The sequence below is a fragment of the Onychostruthus taczanowskii genome, unplaced genomic scaffold (assembly GCF_017590055.1).
Source record: "Onychostruthus taczanowskii isolate IOZ18803 unplaced genomic scaffold, ASM1759005v1 scaffold9, whole genome shotgun sequence".
Lineage (NCBI taxonomy): Eukaryota > Metazoa > Chordata > Aves > Passeriformes > Passeridae > Onychostruthus > Onychostruthus taczanowskii.
In genome coordinates this window covers 10,919,677-10,940,821 of record NW_024506993.1, presented here as the reverse complement: position 1 = coordinate 10,940,821, position 21,145 = coordinate 10,919,677, and the positions used below count along the sequence as shown (strand labels likewise).

At 40.8% G+C, this 21,145-nt stretch overlaps 1 protein-coding gene across 1 annotated transcript in view; it reads left to right on the top strand.

Annotated features, from left to right (window-relative positions):
* Positions 1-21,145, top strand: part of CHCHD6 (coiled-coil-helix-coiled-coil-helix domain containing 6) — a 109,817-nt gene that overhangs the window by 55,760 nt on the left and 32,912 nt on the right. The window contains exons 6-7 of the mRNA XM_041425828.1: positions 1,773-1,843; positions 17,198-17,333. Of these exons, the coding sequence (XP_041281762.1) occupies positions 1,773-1,843; positions 17,198-17,333 (207 nt within the window). The remainder of the gene's footprint in view (positions 1-1,772; positions 1,844-17,197; positions 17,334-21,145) is intronic.

The window sequence follows — 21,145 nt, the reverse complement described above, 5'->3', positions numbered from 1 at the left end:
TTCTCTTTTTCCCACTTTCTCTCATTCTGATGTCTCAGATCCAGTCCCTTTGAGAAATCAGACAGTATGAAATATGAAAATTGCTTGGGTAGTAATTGGAGAAATGGTGAGACCTTTGAAGCCCAATGGAGATAACGCTTGCATCTACTTATTCACATTATTTAATTTTTAATGGCAAATTTAATTAATGAAGCACAGGTCTTGTGGTTTCATGTGTGAATAAGTAACAGCAGGGAGCTGTAAGTCATGAGGTCTGTTTACAGGCCAGAGAAAAAGGCACTATTAAAAGCTGAACTTTTCAATATAGGAAGGAGAAAAATGGATTTAATAGCATTGAAGTTTGACCACTCTCTAATAAGTAAGTAAACAAAAACATTAGTGATAATTTGCCGGTAAAATGCATTTTGAAGTGGTTAGTCCTTCATGATTCCTCAGTTTAAATCTGTCTCCTAGGTCAAAGTTTGAAAAGCAAAATCTGTTCTGTGTTTCTTTTGGTATGTAACATAAATTCAGGCACTAAAGATAAAAAGCTTAAATATAGCACCTTGAAGCCCAGGTTCTGAAAACCTTTATAAACCTTTCAATTAACTGAGCTTCACACAACTTCAGAGATACAGGCAGCTGTTATCCCTCACTTGCAGATGGAAAATGGTGACTTGCCCAAGATTGCACAAGTGGCAGAACCACTAATAGAACTTGAGTTATATCTGTCCTTTCCTTTTTCCAACCACTGAACAGTATGTGTTGGCTCATCATGCGCAGGACCAGCTGCATTTATGAGAAAATAAATGAAGAAGGGCAAGAATAGTATTCTATATAAAATGACCAAATTTGGGGAGAGACGAGATAGGCAGCTCGAACTGGCCCTAAATGAATAGCTGTCCTCGCTTTCAATACCATTTTGTCACTTTTTTTGATTGATTATTGCATATTTTCTGCTTGTGCCTTTTCAGAGTAAGAGCCTTGCAGATGGGCTTTGAGCGAGGCGGTTGCCAGTGGAGCCCAGCGGCTCTGCCTAAAGCGGCTTTATCAGCGCTTTAGTGACACGAGACCTTGTAGAGCGCTCGCTGGGGGAGTGCAGCCCTTCCCTCCTGCTGGCTGTGCCTGGGAGGCTCCTCAGTGCAGCCCAGAGGAGGAATTTAGTGACTGAGCAGTTGTGAGCTAAAACTCTTTCTGTGCAAGTTCAGGAGAATTTAATGCAAACCTCTTAAGCCCTGCAGCAAGACACTCAAGAGCCTGTTTGGCAGCGCCTTAACTGAGACCTGATATGCCTCCCTATGTTGTTAGAAGGGAAACAGGCTGCATAATTTTCTTTTAAAGAATAAGTAACATAAGTAGAAGCACTGAAATGTAAAATGGATTTTCCAGTGCTAGCAGCCAATTTTGATACTTGCATGTCAGTAACTTACAAGATCCTTCACAGCAATTAATGAAAGAAGAGAACAAAACATTACCGAACTCAAAATAGCTCTGTGCTGGAAACACCTTGTTTTTGTGGTTACATGGAATAACCAAAGCTCATGGTTGGCTGGTAGCAACCTTTTCCCCCTTTTTCCTTTCACAAAAGTGAGCCTTGGAATGAAGGATGTGTTGTGGCCTTGATGCATTTTGTTGAAAATAAAATCGACTCTTAAGTATTTCTGGCATTCTTTGAACTGAATATTCTGTTTGTTGTTGGAAATTGTTATTAATTATAGAAGATGACTTTGTGACAAGATAAGATCTGAGATGCCTTTAATTTTTAGAACTGAGCATTCTATTCTTTGTTTCAGAATGCAGAGATCTACAAGATGACATCCGAGCAGTATCAGGAGGCAGCCACCAAGGCAGAGGAACGGATAAAGTGAGGAGCCAATTTTGTTCTTTTCAGCAGTTCCAGTTGCATTCCATAACATCTTGTGTGTAGCTTCTGGATGTCCCTGTAAACAGTGTGAAGTTACCTCGTGTCAGGTACTGAGGGGGCTGAGGAGGTGCGAGCTGGCATCTTCTCTTTCTGTGCTCAGCTTGCAGAGTTTGGTATAAAGTTGATAGATCTTGCAAGGAAGGACGAGGGAGAAGAGAGGGACTTGAAAAATTAATATTAAATAGGAATATTTACTAGGGTTTTCAAAATAGCAATGAACATGTTTAATCTGTACTAACTTTGACCCGTTGTACTTAACCTACACACTGCAGCATTGGGTGGTGCATGGGGGTAGGAAGAATGGCACCACTTCTAAAGTTTTCATTGTCCAGGAGAAAAAAAGACAAACAGTCTAAATCTCATCCCTGTTAGTTTCAAATTAGAGTTGTAATTTTCATGAATGCTTTCTTAGAATGGGTGCAATGATTTTTCAGGTCTTTTTTATTTGCCTTAGCACAGTAAGTGGACCTTTAATGTTGCCTTTTTACCGTGAGCATATATAGTGTTTAAATTATATTTGTATTTGCTAGTAGTGTTATATAACTTATTGTTCCACATGCACTAACAGCTGCCCAAGAAAAAATATTTTCTATAATTCTTAAATATTAATGAGACTAAAGCAATTACGCTGTCAAGAGCAGCACTTGAATCTCAGTTGGGTAAACAGTTGGCCAATATGTAATAAACTGGAGTAGCAGCATATGTAGTCCGGTTGGGTCCAATCCAGACTCTACAATACTTAATTGCATAAATAGATAATATAGTAGTGATGAATATATTAGTGGGGTGTGCAGTATATTGTGCTGTCTTTATTTAAAATTATGTTTAACTGCCAAAACATCACATAACCTGTTGTAATTTCACATTTTTGTTTGGACAGTCAAGCAATAAGTTGCTAAAGAAGCCAAAACAAAGCAGCTAACACATTGCTTGCATTTCCATCCTGTTTTCCATAGCAGAATTTTAAATTCTCTTTTAAAATAAAATTTTAAAAATTCATAGGACATAACTTTCTTATTGTCTTTGATCAATGGAATCTTTTCTTGGATTTGTTCTGCAAATGTGTTATCAGTTGTGGACTTGTGTAGTGTTGATTTATCCTTGTGACTTGGTAATGGAAGTGACTGGGACCTGGGATTGTGTTCTTCACTTACTAGTACAGACTGTAACTACCTTATTTTTTATAGGTAGTCTGAAGGTTGGTTCCTGATGTTTCAGTTTCCTTTGGTCTGTTCTGTTTCTTGTGGAAACGGAGGCTGATAATGTAGGAAACTCAGGAATGCAACCATTTATTGCAAAGGTTAGTGGCAGAGACCAACACAAATGCTAATGAATTATTTCTTTCAAGATTCAGAGTGTGTGCTTGTGGTCTCTTAAGGGTTTCTTCCCCTTTTCTTTGAGCCTTTATCATCTAACAGTCCCTGGCTTCTGGCCTTATTGTACAGTGCTCTTGAATTTGATAGCAATATGAACTTGAGCCATTATAAAGGAACAGATTCCTTGGGCTGTCTTCTTTGCAGAAAAAAGAGACACCTGCCCTAATGAGAATTTTGTGTGAAAAAATAACATGGCTGGGGGTGTTTTGAAAAGGGACAAGATGAGTGGCACGAGTGAAACTGAGGGTGAAGTTGAATATCATGCATTCTAGTCCTTCATAGTAGAAATTGCCAGCAGTAAGCCAGGATTGCACTGAGCTGAGCTTTGGAGTTCATGATCTGGGACTGATAATGCCCTTTGATAATTGTACCTGCAGGAAGAATCATTGCTTTCCCCCATTAGCCTGCAGTGTGTCACTTCCATCAGCATGCAGTGACCCATTTCAGATTGTTGCTTTGCGTGCAACACATTGTACAAACACTCCTGAAGTGTTCTTGTGCCTCACACCTGGGTCATGATAGGCCGGGACAGGGTCAGGGGAGGGTTCCTTCCTACACTGGCATTCATGCTCAACTGGTAGGACTTGCAGTCTGTGTGTTGTGAGGTTCTCTTCTTAGGCATCCTACAGTCAAGTCTTTCTACAGTCTGTTTATTTTAATAACCTACAAAATCCTGTGACTTCACTGGAAAGAATAGTTTGCTTATACTGTTTTGCACTTTCATATTACAGATACAAGCACAGTTGGTGCTAAGATAGGTTAGACTGATTTCTGCAGATCTAGTTCTTTGGTTTGCAGGAAAAAACTGACACTCCTGCAAAATTATGTGAAATGGAATATTAGCCAAAGGATGAATGAAGTACAGGCCTGCCTGTTTCTGGTGCTGGATTATGATATCTCCTTAAGGAAAGGAAACCAGGAGTGGCGCTTTCTCCAGCTGCAGAGAGTCCCTTTCCTTCACCATAGTGTCTCTTCCTGAGCTTCAGTTATCCCTGTTACACTGTGAAGACCTGCCCTGGCACTTGTGCCTTGTGACACCAGTCTACCCTGTATTTGTACTCTGCCACTCTGTATCAGCAGAGCTGATGGAGGAAAAGGGAAATAGGGCTGGGGCTCTTTCCACAGTGAGCACCCTGTTTTTCAGAGTCCGTGTCGAAGCAAAGAGAAGAAATATCTGAAAAAACCCCCCAGTGTTGTCTTGGCGTTTAATGACTTTGGTAATTCTTTTATCAACACTTACACCTCTGCACAAATGGTCAAAGTCCAAGCATTCCATGGACTGTTTCCATTCCTTAGTGATTGTTAAGCATTGCAGGATTTAGGAATATTGTACACCTTTCCACCAGTGACCCTTCACAGCATGCCTGTGAGGTAGGCAAGTCAACCTTCCTATCTGCCTTTGTGTAAAAACAGAAGTGAAGTACTTAGTGCTGAGCTTCATATTAAATCACTGACACAGTCATTAGCTCTGGGTTTCCGCTACAAGGCTTGATGCCTGCATGGCCTGACTTGTGCAATGGACTTTGTTCCTCATCTCTTCACCTGAAGCCAGCCTGCTCTTGTCTCCACATACTTCCTATCTGAGTGTCTCCTTCTCCTTTGTTCTGGGCTCTGTACAACCTGTTTTATTTCCTCCCAGGAAAAAGATCCTAGGAACAAGATACCACTGAGCACAGCTTTCAGCACCTTCAGCAACTTGCCCTTGTTGCTTCCGTGCTATGGTGAATTGGACAGTTGCCATGGACATATTGTCTCAACTATGTTGTTATAATTGGTGCATTATTATTTTTCTCTTTTGTTAACCAACAGAATTAAAGTCAGGGGACCTAGAACTTCCCCTGCCTTCTTTCCCTGTTTAGCAAACTGCGCACATCAGTAACCACCCACAAAGGAAGCCGCGTGTAAATAAAAAGCCAGTGCTCCCCACCCTTCCCTTCATTCCACATCCTTTTCTCAGTGTTCATAGAGCCATGACTCAGACTGGGTTTAGAGAAGACAACTTGCTAATCCCCTCCCTGCTACAGAGAATAAAATGGCATTTCATTCCAAGCTGTATTAATGCACTCGCTCCAGGGATAAAGCAGCACTCCCAAAAGGCAGTGGCCAAATTTTCTTTCTGTTGCGTTGTCTTTGTCTTCTTTTGAGTGTTACATTTAGATTAGCTTCTGAGGATTAAATGTTATTACAGTCCCTGAATCTGTTAAGGGGAAGGAAAAAAACATCAGTAAAGAGGTTATGGCTTAGTGCAGCACTCTAGATTTATCCTCAATATGCTGGTTTGGGGTTGTTTTTTTTTTGTTTTGTTTGGGTTTTTTGTGATTTATTTTCTTTTTGAAGGTTGTCTTATCACTTTTTAAAAAAATTATTTATTTTTGTAGTTGCTACTTTTTGATGCAAGAATTGGCCTGGGTGAGGGTGTGACCTACAAGGTAAGGCTGCAGGAGCTGGGTGAGGGGATTAGGAAGCTGTTAAAAGATAAAGTTGTTCTGAAGCTGAGTTTCCCTCTGAGATCTCCCTATAGTTTTCAGAACTGTTTTTGAAGCTGCTTACTGACTGTTGCTTTGCATGTTGTGCTGAGAGGACTGCATATGCTTTGTGCTGTTATCAAGGAGTGCATAAAGAATGCCAGTTGATCTTATCCTGGTGGAGAATCCAGGGCAGCTTTCCAGCAGAGAAGCTGCTAAAGAGATTTACTCCATGTAGGATCTACTGTGTGAGAGTGTCATTTAATGGTCCTAAGATCTTTAAACTTAATGGACATGAGTATTTAAAGTGACTATGTTAGAGAAACCAGCAAGTAGTAAGTATCCTCCTGGCTGAACGTGGAGTAGAAAACCACACTGACTCAGTGGGGCTGGGGCAAGAAGGGTCATAGATGGATTGTCTGCTGGCAACAGGGAATGTGTGGCTTGCTTTTGGTACTCATGGAAATAAAGGTTTTATTGAATTACACAAGATTTTATGAGGCTGATGGCCTCTCTGTTACAATGGCAAGATTAACTGGAACCTAGAGAAACTACCTTTTTTGTTTCTTTATGTAGATATGGAAAGTTTATAAAATAGTTATGTGAGTTTATATTGAGTTTGTTAATCTTGAAGTCTGCTATGAGGCTTTGGGTATTTCAACAGAGGACTGTGCCCAGGAGACAAGGTCTGAAACAGTTATTATATGGACAGTTGTGAAGCCAAAGGAGAAGGGTAAAGACATCATAGTTTTCAAACAAAATTGCTCTGGGATTTCTCCTATCATTAGATTAGATAAATGATTAATTTAGTGTTGAAATTAAGAACCTCTCCAACAGGGATTTAAGAGTTTTCAGGAGTAAGAGATTGATTATTGCTGAAAGCTTATCCATAGCCTTACCTCAACATAGTCCTTTTGTGCCCTGCAATGATGATACTTTCCACAAAATTATTTGACTTCATCCCAGTCCTATTCTTCCCTTGGTGCTTGGTTTGTGCTAGTTGTTCCTTCTTCTGTCTGCACTGAATCTGTTTCATAATCTTCAAATGAAGAGATGGGTTATTAGTCAAAGCTTTTTTGTTTCTCACTTTTATAAAGTTCCTCTTAGTAGGAAATTAAAATATTCTCTAAGAGATTATAATGCATGAATTTCCTCAAATTTATTTCAGAAGATGGTAAAAGTATATGGGTAGATTTTGACTTTGTGTCATTTTACCTGGTGTGCATTTTACTGAAAGAAAAAGTTTCTGATCACTTTCAGTTCTGCTTCACAGTTTTTCACTTGTTACCTTAGGATGTAAACATTTTCCTTATGAATTCTGGAAGGCTTATTGTTAACTGACTACTTGTACCAGTGCATTGATTTCCTAGCAACATATATTCCCCTACTGCTTTAGGAATATGGTATGTGGAAATAGAAGTTGAATATGTGCAGTGGATTTGCATAAATTTTCCAATTAGGCCAGACTATGCTTTTTTTGAACCAAATTTTAAATCTTGAAAATTTATTAGATTGTGTGCTTTATCCAAGTTGTTGAATGTTCTTTCTGGAGTTCAGTTCTTGAGGATTACTAAGATGCTGCTTCTAAATAAGATTTTTGTTTTGCCCAGTTAGTAAAATGAGTAACATTCAATCTAATGCTCACAGTATTGTGTTTCCTCTCATGCATGATGAGAGATGAGTCCAATGTACTGAGGTTGCAAATCTGTTAGTGCTGAAAAACTGGTGTCTCTTCAAAAGTGCAGGAGTGTTTCTTCACCGCTACCTTGGTAGAACTTGGGCATTTATAAAATAAGTTCTGAATAGCAAGGATTCGAATAGCAAAGGAAGAAGTGCCAAAAACTCCATGTAGTCTGTTAGGGATGTTTCTGTTACTGTCGATTTTTGCATTAAAAGCACTTGTTTTCTGTAGTAATGTTGCCTTTATAAAGCCCTTAGATCAGGGTTTGTTGGCAGGCCAAATCCAGATTGTTTTCAAAAGCATGGATATTTGTGCAGCTGTTAAAACAAACCCCAGTCATACTTCGTGCATCAGAGGACATGAAATATTTCAGTTCACAGCTCTTTATTGTGGAGAATACAGTGAAAATAGAAGCAGATCTCTGCCCTCAGATTGGGAATTGCATATTCCAATGTGTACCATGGTGAAAGCAAGGTTTCTCCAGGTTTCATAGTATCTTAATATGTATTTACAAATAATGGCAGATCCACACCAAAATCCAGAATTTTTTTGTGCGTTTGGCCTTCCCTTGGCTTGAGTTGGGAAAGGTGTCATGAATATTAATTAATGACCCAGCTTAGCCTATTTCTGCTGTGTTTTTCTGCCTGTCTTCAATGTGTGTGTGGTGTAGTGTGCTGGTGGTAATGGCATGGGGCTGATCTGTAAAGGACTGAGGTTAAAGTTGTCTGGGGAAGCTTTCCATAAAGAGTGGTGAATTAAAGATGTCAGAAGCAATAATGCCTGAGAAACCACTTGTTACCAGTGAATTAATGACTTGTTTGCTAATTAGCAGCCTGAGGCAACATTGAGGTAACACTCTAACAATCTGGTCATTAATTCAGTTGCAACTGATTTCAAGGGCAACGTTGCTATTTTGAGCAGTAATTGTATTCCTGATTCTGGATTATACACTCTGTGTCCTTGCTGTTGAGTCAGTCTTCTCCTGAAATCTCGGAGGGATGGAAGAAGGCACCAAAGGCAAGTACCAGTGGGGGAAATTTGAGGAAATAGTTTGTTATATAGGTCAGAGCTTTTATATTTTTGTCTTCTGAGGAAATAAGGACTGTGGCAGGACTGCTATGGACACCTTGGATCATGGTGATGCATCTGCACAGAGGAAGTTGATGTTTAGTGCTGAGCTGATAAGATTGAAGTCCTTTTCTCCCTTATAGAGAAAAACTATCTCAGCTATCAAATTTGGCTTCAATAACTTTGATTTATTACTTATTTATTTGTGTGATTTTTGCATTTTTCTTGTTAGTCCTGGCAGTTGCATGTCTGGGATATATACATACCATACCAACTGCAATTCAAACTAATTTGACCCAAAAAACTGGCATTTGGAAGGCAGGAGCACTTGTTCAGGGATGATTATTGTTTCCTTGGAGAGAGCTGGTCAGTGTTGAGCTGACTGCAAGGGCCACCAGCAGCACACTTGAGCAGCATCAGGAGGCACCTGAGATGCTTCATGTGCAGTTCTGCAGACTTTTTTACCTAAATAATTTTCTATAAAGTTTTTTTTTTTTCTGTTTTCTGAGGACATCTTAGTTTACAATATTCATGTAAAACCAGAAACAAACAAACAAAAAAACCCCAGTCTCCCCCCAAAAACAGACTTGTAAGACTTTTTGTGTGTGCTTGCTTTGAAAGCACCATTATTGATGTTCTCTGAGGGATGAGTAGCTGCTTCATGGGGATCTTTGCTGAGTCAGTGTTCAGAATTGCACAGCTTGGTAAAAGGGGGCACTGTGGTTTTGATGTTTAGGGAATGTGGGCAGAAGCAAGGGATTTTTTTAAATAAAGTGAATGTTTAGCTTCAGATCCCACCTGAACTTTAGCACCAGCAGCTTCAATCTCCTCTCTAAATTTATTTTGGCATCTTTAGCAGGATGTGCCACTCTGTCAGTGCAGAATATAATAATGGACTCATATTTTTGTCCATCCCTTTGTGTAGCATGAAGTAAACTGTAGGAACCTAGTGCACTACTCAGTGGCATTTTGGAAAAGTAACTGCTGTTCAAATGGGTAGTCAGGATTTTCTTTTAAAAAAAGAACATTTCATTTGCAGTATGACATTATAAGATCATCTCACACAGGAGACATTTACTGAACCTGCTGCCCTTCATGTCTTGTGGTTAAATGAAATCAGCATATCACATCTTCAGTTACCTTCTTTAGAAAACTTTTGAGGAAGGTATTTAATAGACCAACAGTTCCCCAACTAATTCCCAGACATTATAGCACTGTCACAACCCATATATTCTTAGGGCTTGTGCTGCATATCTTCTACAGGCTGCATGCCTTCCCTTCCTGACCTGAGATCTTTACCAGTTTTTAGATGATGTTTTTTATCTGAAGAAAGAAAATCCCTATTCGGGTCACTTGTTGGGCTGTGTGTTGTTTTCAGATTCAGTTATTGCTTGCTATATTGCTTTTCTGCCTTGTGGGAGCTGAGCCAGCTTCCTTTCTGATTCAGAGAACTCCTTCCAGCAACAAGATTCTGACTCATTCCTGCTTGGCTTCCAGAGACTGTTTTGCTGCTAACTTTAGGCTCTTCATCTTTGCTAGTCAACTTTTAGTAGCTTGGCATCTTTGGGAAAAAATGGTGCATGGCTTTGTGGGCAGGAGATCCAGTTCTGTTAACTTCTGTATCTCTTGGCAAGTGAAAGAAGAGGCAGTAGTTTTCCTTTCATCTTCCAAACTGGCATTTTCTCATAGCTCAGTATTCTACCATCAGAATCAGTGAAGAATTTACATCCAAATGTACATTGGAATTATCCACTTGTGGGGAAAAGTCTCTCATTATTCTAAACCGCTTGCCATCTGCCATGCAAAATGCTAATAAGGGTGATTAGTTATTGCATTTGCAGGTTCAGTAGGATAAGGATAATATTATTTTATGTGTTTTAGTTCAGTTTTTTCTTATTGCTACCCTTCTGCTACCCCAGAGACCCACAGCCCACCACCACAGCCCCAGTGCCTGCAGCTTATGGGGCCTAATGAAGCCAGTTAAATTTGGTTGAAACTGCACTTGGCAGAACACAATGAAGTATAAGTGAAAGTCTTTCAGGATGACCCATTGATCCAATGGGAAATGACCACTTGTGTGTGGGATAAAGCATGTAGGAGGACAGGGGAGGTGACACACTGGAGTAAGTCGGGTGGAGAGCTGCAACCAGCATTGCATGGGTCACACAATCTCTTTGCATCAATTTCATGATGGAAATGAAGAAGTTGATGTTGATTTCCAAAATTAGGAGTTGTTACAGAAAACTGCTAGATTTTAGTCACTTCCGACATCAATCTGTATGTTCTAGAGTTTGGGTTTTTTGTATGTTTCTTTTTTTTTTTTTTTGTTTGGTGAATGAAATGTGGTTGGGGCAGGCTGTTTCTACTGAATGCAGTACAGTTACACAGCAAGTGGCTGACACTTGATACTTGGACTTCTGTGGTAACTTTTGTTCTCAGAATAGAATCTAATTACTTACACAGAAGAAGATTTCAGAACAGCTTCTGCCTATCTGTGGTCGAAGGAAAGGAGGTATCTGTGCTGGGAAAAACAAGGGTGCAGTGAGTTCATGAACTCCAGTGGGGAATTGGGTGGCAGTTTCAAACAAACTGTCAAAACAGGAATTGAGATTGGGAAGTACTTGAGTGACAAATTTTGTAGGATCACAGAGTCACCCAGAAACTCACAGTACTTTAAAATATTCATTCATTTAGCACTTCATGAACAATGTATAGAAAAACAGAGTGGGGTGACCTGTTATTAAAATGCAGCTGTCAAGGGGAGAAAGAGAGAGGGGAAATAACTGCAGGTGTGCAGGAGTGTGCTGCTGACAGTGTGACAAGGCCTGTGAGAAGGATTTAGACAGGAATACAGCAGCTTCAGCTGAAATTTGGGGTTAGCACCCCTGTTCTTCTGAAAATTGTCATGAGGTTTCACCTTTTCTTTTAGTCTGTCCCCTCTTGCTCTAAACTGTATGTTACTTCTGCAAGCTTTCTAGTCTACCTGGATCAGTGGCAAAGCCTGATGAGCAGTGTTTTGGATACTTGAGGCTGATCAGAAATACTTCCTTCCTGATCATATTAGTTTAGCCTCATGAGACATGTAGTTTGTTTACACTGTGCTAGGTTATGTAGCTTAAACATTACTGATTTTTTAGTAGACATTTGGATAATCTATTAAGCTTCTTCCATCACTTATTTCCCTTGCCACGCAGCTGTAACACAGCTCTTACCTCTTCCATTCAAACCACGTTATCAAGCTGACGTGCAGGATCAGGGAATCCCATAGCTTGTAGTGAGGGCACAGTGTTTTGTGATAGTGCATCATCCTGTGCTGAAAGTTAGCTTGCCTGGCTGTTTGTTCTGTGCTGATGAGTTTGTTATATGTGAATGAAATGCTTCAATTGTGTTTAATTTTCTGCTGTAAATGTCAAGGATGCAATAATGAGAGAGAATGAAACCTTTCTATGTGCTGTGTATTGCATCTGTCTGGAGTCATTCTTTCTGACATGTTAGAGAAGCCGTCAGAGCCAACTGCTACCCAAGGGAGGATGCAGTTTTACAGGTCAGTTAACCACCTATTGGGTTTTATATATGTACAGTGCAGCCTGGCAGCACACCACATTATGTGACCAAAGCATCACTGAGCTTAGTCTGAAACGTGTGTAATGGACCCTGGATACATAAACGTACTAAGCAGCTATACAACATATCTGATTCCTTCCCAACATGCAGAAACTGCTGCTGTGTGCCCTAGGATTTACTGGCAGTGCTGCCCATGCACCCTATTGCTGGTGTCTGGGGCTGTTTCTGCTCCAGTGACTGTGGTGACTAATGTGGTTTGCTCAAGTTGGTTCAGACACTGGTCGTAGTCAAATAATGCAGCAGAAAGCAGCTAATCCAGTTACTGGATTTTGTGGCCCACAAGAAATTCCAGATTCCTGGCCCATTTTGGTTGCTGCTTGCAGCTGTGTGCTGGAGCCAGCTACTTTTAAGTTGGCTTATATGGGGGACCCTCTGTGTCCTTGTTTATCAGTTTCTGAGCAGAGGTATCAAAGTGTCTGAGTTTAGAAACCATCAGCCTCTGTCTTGAGACTTTTTGTTCAGCTTGAATGGTTTCCCAGAGTAAAATGTAAAAAGAAGATCTTGCTCTTAACTCCATCTGGAATTGCTGTTCTTCCCAGTAAAGCCAAGTGATGGTGTGTTACTCACTGTGGAGTTACTGATTTTGCACTAGGCTAAAGAGCTGCCAATTCCTAAAGCACTGAACGTGCATCTCTGCTTGGGTACTCTGATCTTCAGCTGCGTGGAAGGACCAAGTACAAATACATAGACCTTTTCCAGCTTTCCCTTGCTTTCCAATACTGAGTCTATAATCCTTTCAAGAAGGGAACCTGTCAGCAGCACCTGCGTAGTAGCCATAGTGTTGTGTTTGAAACCTTCTGTCTCTGGGTCTGTATCCTGATGATATGGCCTTAATTGCTTTCTGCAGTGAGTTTGGGTATTTGTCTTTGGAAACTGTTGCTTCTTGATTAATTGATGGACATTGAGACTGGCACTTTTCCTTCTAGTGCAGTGCTTATGATAGAAATTCTCAAAGTACCTTGCTTTAACCTCCCAGACACTTTGTACTTCTTCGTAGGGTTTATATCCGTGTAGGAATGAATTTGCCAAGACAAATGAATGCAGTTATTGACTGAAGCAGCTGTTACCTGCCTCTGTTGAACAGTTAGGAGAGGGTTAAGAAGAAAACCTCTTCTGAGCCACTAGATTGGCCCTGACTAAGACGAATGTCTAATTCACTCCCAGCGTCCTTACTGCTGCCAGTAATAAAAAGCTTGCTTCACATATTCACCCCACTGCAGACGTTTCTCTTAAATTAAATATCAAGAGGACATATAATAGCACGATTCCACGCCAAGCCAATATTATCAGATTGATGTCAGCAGTGATAATAGAAGAAGGATAAGTTGATGAGATTTCATTTATTAAATAAAGTAAGGGGAATATGCAGTGATAGAAAGGATTTGGTAACTCTCGGTGTCAAAATGCAGCAAGATTGTGCTCATTCTGTCTTACCTCAAGGGATAGTAGAGAGAAGGATGCCCTTTGTTTCATTTTAAGAAAACCTCTCCCTTCTTTTCTAGACAAAGACCTGATTTAAATCTCTCCACAGGAGGGGGAGAGGAAGTTCTGAAATCATGGATTTCATGTGTATGTAGCCCTCCTGTCCATTGCACACTGACAAGGCAAAGGTTTCTTTCCTCTCTGTGATAGCGGCGGCACTACTAATGAATTTTTTTTCTAAACCCATCTTTTACTTTTTCCAACCTGTCATCTTTTCTCCTTTCCTTCTCCTTTAAGCAGATGAGAGTGTGTTTTATTGATTTAATCTTTCATGTTCTGTATGTCCTGCATGTATTTATTTCCAAAGTATTGTAAGAGCTTGTTCCATATTTCCATCTGCAGATGTTGTGCTATCACTTCCCAGCCCAGCCTTTCTCTCCTGCCTTTTTCCTAGCTGCTGTAAATGAGGCTCTTACATCTGTTTTGATAATAGTTGTAGCAGTTGCAGCATATTTTATTTCAGACAGAGGCCAAATGTCTACCTCATTTGGTGGAGGCATATGCTTGAAACTTTGACCCACTTTAGGAGAAAGGTCAAAGCATACAAGGCTTCTGCTAGTTGTATATACAAACCTCATCCCTTTTCCACCGTTTTCCTTTTCTCTCATGTGAGAAATAATAGTAAAACCCTCAATGACGCATCAGGAGCAGTGTGATCGGGTGTCCAGAAGATGAATTTTCCTAAAGATCAGTTAGTGCCAACAGCCTTGAGCCAGGCTGAGGGTGAAGGGAGATGGTTGATGAAAATCCACCTCCTTTGGAACTCAACCCACAATGTCATTGCATACCACAGGATGTGTTTGTCGTTGGATGCTGCTGGTTTAATTCCTTTTTGTCTCAGATATGCACGAGGAAAGTCAGACACCTGTAAGGTGCAGCTGTTGTATGTGTACAGGGCTGCAGTTTCCCCAGTGTGCAAATGCTGCAACCTGAAGCTGAGTGTTAATGTGAGCAGGAGAGTGGCACCCCCTTGATTCAGGCAGGCATTGGGATTGCTGTGCAGGGAGGAAAGCATCTCAGGCAGCTGTTCACCAGAGCACTTCAGGTACCTCCTTCCAGTCCAGATGGGTACCAGAACTAATCTGCTGGATGTGGATAACTTGTGTACTCTCAGATTCCACAGTAACTTGTATTGATAATTACCTAAACCAACTTTGCTATTTGTTGATTAGCGTCTCTAAATCTGTTTTGAGAAGCTGGCGCAATTGATGCGTAACCACTGCTTGAGGTTTTGTTTTGAAGAAATAAAGGAGAATAATCTTGTTATGATTTTGGGTACACGGTACCAAATAAATCCTCCCTGTGTTGTGGGAAGTGGTGTGTAGGAATGCTGGTTTAAATACTTGCTGGGCAATGCATGCTGGTCTGTGCTGATTGATCCCCTGCCTCTGCTAGGCTTTAGGCAACAATACTCTTTTTTTGTGGCTTCTTGCTCACCACTGTGTGGCTTTTAAATAGCCCTGTGGGCTGAGGACCAAGGGATCTGTTAAGGAAGAGGGCCACAGACTTTGCAGCACTGTCTGAGCCCACAGGTGGCTAATAACTAATAGTTAGTTATTACTGACTTCATAATTATTTTAGGTAGTGAAGACTGATACCATAGGAAGGACAGTGATCTAAAGCAAAACAATTTCTGTAGCTCTCCCTGCTGACAATGACAACCTCTAAATATTTTTAAGATGTTTGTACCATGCTCAGTTCAGATGAATACAAACTGGTTTGTGGTGTGCTGTACCTTTTAGCTCTTCTGGGTTTCTATACGAAAATTACAAAATGCCCTTCGGTTTAACATCACTGAGTTTAAAAAAAACTAATTTTAAAAGTCTTAACTTTTTCAATGAATTGAGGGATTTGGTGGTATTTCCTGACCTGGTATTGTTTGGTATAATTTCCACAGTCTCACTGATTTGATTAGAGTGATATTAAAGTTAGTGACAAAGCAAAATGCCAACATTATGAGTTTCTGAAGCTCTCTCTGGGTTCTTTTCTATCCCAAAATTTGAAGATTTTTTTTTTTTTTAGAATATGGATTTTCGAGGCTTTAAAGGTGATTTGCTGTATAACATAGAAATTAAAAATGAACACTAACCCTTGGGGACTGTACATGGAATAAGTTTCTTGTAAAAGCTGTAAGATTAGTGAAGAGGTAGAAAAAGAAGTCTGTATAGTATCCTTGCTGGTTTCTGATCCAAATCTCAGTCTTCTAGTGTGGCTGTCATACTGATAAATTCCTACTCTGTCCATGTATGTTGGCAGTATGACTGAGGACTGAAGAAGTATTAATTAGAGTATAGCTCAACCAAATTATTGGCAGAGTGCACCTAGGTTGCTGATAGGGAAAAGACAAAACTGTTCTTCTTTTGGTGCTTCCACTTCTTTGCTGAGCACTTTACAGATGTGCATAATTTGGAAACTCATATCTGAGCTCTCCAAAAGCATTTAGATGATCTTGGTTTAAGATTTCCTGTTCCTTAGAAGTCTCTTCCACCTGAGAGACTGTGACGTGCCCAGGGACAGGTCATGTTTTCCCTCTCTCTGCCTTGCTATGAAGCCCTTTTGCTGAATGAGTGCCTGTTGTTACTGTGGAAATGAATACATCATAGCATGGCATTAATATCTGCCTGTAGCATCAAGTGCTTTGGAAGGAAGAGGTGTGTTTGATATTTGGGCACAGATCTCTAAGCATATTGGAGCAGGAAATGCAAGGAATTAAATGGATTTATGGTTTAGGAGACGACATCTGAGGATTGCTACACCTAAGCATATGTTCTGTTATTCTCTGGTAAAACATACCATGGCCATGGTGCTGTGAATGCCTGCAATTTGTGTCTGCCTGTCTGTGCAGCTGATGTCACTGTCATTACTGTGTTTGTGCCATTGTTGCTGGGATTGTTTTACAACGACCTTCCCCTTTATTGGTACTGTTGCTGATGATATGCCATATGTACACATGCACATTAGAGTAAAAGAACATCATCCTTAATTGTTCCTGGGTAGCTGTCAATGCCATTTACTGAGTATGAATACTAATTTCTGCAGGAATACAAAGAAGCAGATATCTGGTCTTGCTATTATTCTGGGTTCTTTCCCAGTCACTAGGAGAATTGCAGTGCTTCCAACCATGCTGGGTTTCTTGTAGTGTTTCAATAGATGAGAATTCAATAGATTGAGGTGGCTCATTCAACAAGTCTGCTCAGTTCCTTGTCAGGCTGTTACAGATCTAGTGCAGGCCCAGCCACGATTCTTGAGTTCTACCAAAGATTTCCAGTATGAGTTGAGAAAATCATTGAAACTCTTGGACTTGGGGATTTTTTTCCTCCTGACTGCAGAGGAGAGATGGTGTTTTATATAAGGGTGAAACAGCCTTCTACACCAGCTAAGAAAGATCATGTTCCTTTTTTTACTAAGTACCCTGGATTTTTCAATTGAAATACCCTGCTGGTCATTTGACCCACTTTGGTGATTGGTGCTCCCACCAGTTTCTCTATTAGGACTACATGACTCCAGCATAAAATTAGTATGTGTATTGCTGGCAAAGTGGTAGTAAGTGGTTGAAAACTCCTCTTCACACATCATTCTGTGCTTGTTTTCCCTGCAGGAGGAGGAATGCTGATCCTATCTGTGCAAATCTGCAGTCTGAAATCATGAAGTGCTACCAAGAAAACAAACGTGAAGTGCTCAAATGCTCGGAGCTGGCAAAGGAATATCAGCGCTGTGTTAGTGCAGCTCATAAGGTAACAAAAGCTCCTCTGTTGTACTGGCTGGGTTTGCTGTCTTGTTTTGCATGGTGGTTTCTTCTGAGAAGTGTTTTTGAGAGCTGTGGTATCTGTTAGTCAAATTGCAATCTTCATAGGAGACAAGTCTTCCTTGGGATCCATTTTCCCACATTCATTCCACATTTCCCAGTCACACAGTGTGTCCCAACTTCGTTCCTGTCAGTGAGTCCTGTTGTACCAAGCTGCCACCACAACAGTAGAACCAATGCTCCCAGGTTTCAAAGTCAATGATTTTCCCTAGTTTTACCTTCTTGGATGTTGGTATACTGCAAACAGTAAGTAAATCCACCTTGGCAATGTCCGCAACATTTTCAACAGGCTCTAAACATCTCCTGTTATGGGACTTTGCAGTTGGAGGTCTTGCTTCTTTTCATTGCTGCATGGGGAAAGGTTCTGTACTAGGCAAAGCTGCTGTCTGTTAACAAAATTCCATACTCCTAAAAACCCCATCTTGTGTTGGGAAGCCAGGAAGCCTTATGGCTCTTCCTTTTGAGATGCAGAGTCCCAGTAGTTTCTGTTGATGCCTTAGGACAGTGGCTGCTCAGTACCTTGGAAGAATTTCTGGCTATTGAAACAAGTGAAGGGGAAAAGAAAATGAAGTATTTGGACATTAAAACCAGGGTATGGTCCTGGGCCATGAGAGAATTCAGTGGGTCAGGTGTCCCTCAAGGGCAGACTTTTCAGTTTTGTTTTTTGGGGTTTTTTTGACAGTAGAAAATTCTCTAAAAGGTGCTGAGAATATAGTAAAGTGGATGTGGGGAAGAGGATGGTAATAGAAAATTGGGACTTCTCTCATGGGATTACTAAAGCAATAGGTGGGGGAGAGGTGGATATTTCATGGAAGCAGTCTTTCTCTGCATTAGCATTGTGAGGGGAAGCTGTATGCCTGATTTAAGTATAACATGAAACAAGCTGCCAGCCGGCTCCCAGAAGAAGCCCGACAGAAGGAGATGGGAAAATTGTCAGGATATATTAGACCAAATGTTGTTGCTAGTCCTGGTGGAATTTTTTTCCTTCCTGTTTACAAAGAAGGTCTTTGTATGTCTGCAAATCAGCAAGGTTAAAGCTGCCAGGGAAAGGGCTTTTCTCTGATATCTCTAAAGTCTCCAGCTCCCAAAACATGTGGTTTCTTTTTCTTCCTCAGCTTTAAAGTAAAGTGGTGCCTGTGCTGCTGCTGCACAATCCCTGCCCCTGGTTGCTGTGTGCAGTGCACTGGTGCATCTATTGCCAGCCTCTGTTATCCTCCTTGCCTCCCCTAAATCAGGCTTGTAGCCTTTTCAGTGGAGTATATCTTTAGCAAATGCATTTACCAATACATCTTTATTGCATGCAGTGCAGGCGGAATGTGATTACCAAAGAAGACAGATTGCATTAAACTTCAGCATATTTGCAAGCTGCGGCTCCAACCCGCCTGAGAAAGGGGCTGGGATGCTGCCAGCCCTGAGCCCCTGCCCAGCATTATTAGAGTAAATTGGAAGCTAAATGACTGGTAACAGCAGAGGGCAGTGAAAGATCCTAATAACTTGGGTCTTTCTTGGATTTGGTGGCAGTTTTGGTAGGTATTCTTTATAAACCAAAAACTGGTTGTCTTCATTCCCAGAGTCTTCAATGAACTTCAGAAATTTTTTTCCCCATTATTATCAGAAACTACCTGGAAGGAGTAGTGCAGAGGACATGAATTTGTTGCGGATGATGACAATGTGGCAGAAAATCTTGCTATGTTTTAAGAAGGGGCTTGAGAGACTAAGGAATAGGTAACTAACACCTTGCAGCTAGAGGTAGGCACTAGAGGGTTCTGCAAGTACAAATTCAAATGCAACTTTTTTTGAGGCAGTATGTCTTCTTTAGTTTCCTTTTTTCCCAGGACAGCTCAATTCCCTGACAATTTGCCTCACTGCTCTTACTGACTCTTCTGACTCCTGAGATACATGTAGCAATCACAAGCTGTTGTTTTATCATGTAGGATTAAAACTCCCTCCTCCCTTCCCCTTTTTAAGCTGTTATTTTTCTTTAAGTTTAAATTAGCATCTTATACCAAATGGCATTGTCTCACGCGTTCCTCTTTCAGGGAATTCAGGTTGGAGGAATGTGGGAAAGAAAGGCCAGAATCTCTTAATTTCTTCAGTATTTTTAACCTTTTTTTAAAAAAAAATACAATTTGTTTGCCAGTGCAGGAGGAAATGTAATCAAAGTTGGATGTGTGACTTCATCTCACTTGCATGGTGGTGATTTGTTCATTTGCTTTTTACTAAGGATTTTATAAGGCTTGCTGAATATTCTTTAATGAAGCATCTGCTTCTCTGCAAGTTCCTTTTGATGGCTGGTAAAAATGTCTGCAGGGCATGGTATACATTAGTCTCAGAGAAAGCCAGCTCTAGATTTCTAGACCAAAAATTACAGCTTACCATGGATGAGAATAATTCTTTGCCTCTTCCCCCTTACTGTGTTTGTTTGAGACCATTTATTTGGACACCCATTTCCCTTTGGCTGTTGTTCTGCACATTTCTGTGCCAGGAGCTCAGATACACCCTCAGTTATTTCTGCCCTATGAGCAAATGTGTTAGGTAATCATTTGACGTGTTTTAAAATTGATTTTCTATTGGTTTTCTGTGCAGCTTCTCTTCCTAGAAGAGGTTGCTTTATTGTGGTGCATGGTAGAGATATAGCTATTGTTACCTGTTTTGTGTATTTTCTCATTGAGCCATGTAGTAGTTCTGTCTCTTGTGGCCAACAGAGAGAAATAGGCATATGTAGAGTGTGATGCATCTGATTCTAAAAAGTCATCTGAAACAGGCCAGCTGAATTGCCAGCCAGAGATGAGTATTTCTTGGGAGGTACATCCAGAGCATAAGCTACAAAGCTGGTGCCTGTTCTGGGATGCTCCTGGTTATGGGAGCAGGATCCTTCTCTGGTTGTCTGCCTTTGTAGCCAGTATGCTTTCAACTTGTCTGCCTAACCTACTCATGAGCTTTTCCACTGATACCATCCTGACTGTTGAGTTTTGGTCACCGTTGACTCAGTGCAGCATCACTGCGCCAAGCGTTGACTCATCAGCCCCTTTAGGCTCTGGGTTCCTTGCTGCATCCCATGCTTCGCTTATGTGGAAGTTTTCTGACTTCAGAGGATGTTACTGTGACAGCTCCTGTTTAATTTAGGAGTGTTTTATCTTTTCTGGTGGTCTGTTTCCATGGCTCTGCAGAACTTGAGCTACAGCATAAAAATCTCTGGCTTTAAATCTAATAAAAGCTGGGATAATGGGACAGCTGTAGGAGGGGCAGTTCCCATTGTGTCTTTCAAAATTGCCTGTAGTTTATTGACCGCAAGTTTCACCAAGAACTACTGCTGCCGTTAGATAATGAGAATTGAAAATTGCTGCTGCTGTTTCCCCAAGGTTTTATCGCGTGCCAGTGAGAAGGGGGTGTGGAAGGAAAAAGAGAGTGGGCAGTGGAAATCTGCGTAATTTCTTAGTTTGGGTCCAGATGGAAGGGGGAAACAAATGATTTTGTTTTAAGAAGTCTGAGTCCTATTAGTGAATTGCTTCCCTCCCCCGTGCAAATATGCACTCACATGCAAGCTTTTCAGAGTGTTTGTGACCCATTCTGCTGCCCTTGCGTTCTGTTCACACCAATAGGCAAATGCGAATTGAAGGCAAATTTTAGTTGGTTACTTTGTTACGTAATTGGTGGTTGTGCCGGGGAATCTCCAGCCAGCTGCCACTTGGAAAATGAGGCCTCCAGTGACCATAGATTAATGTGATTTGAGATTTCAAA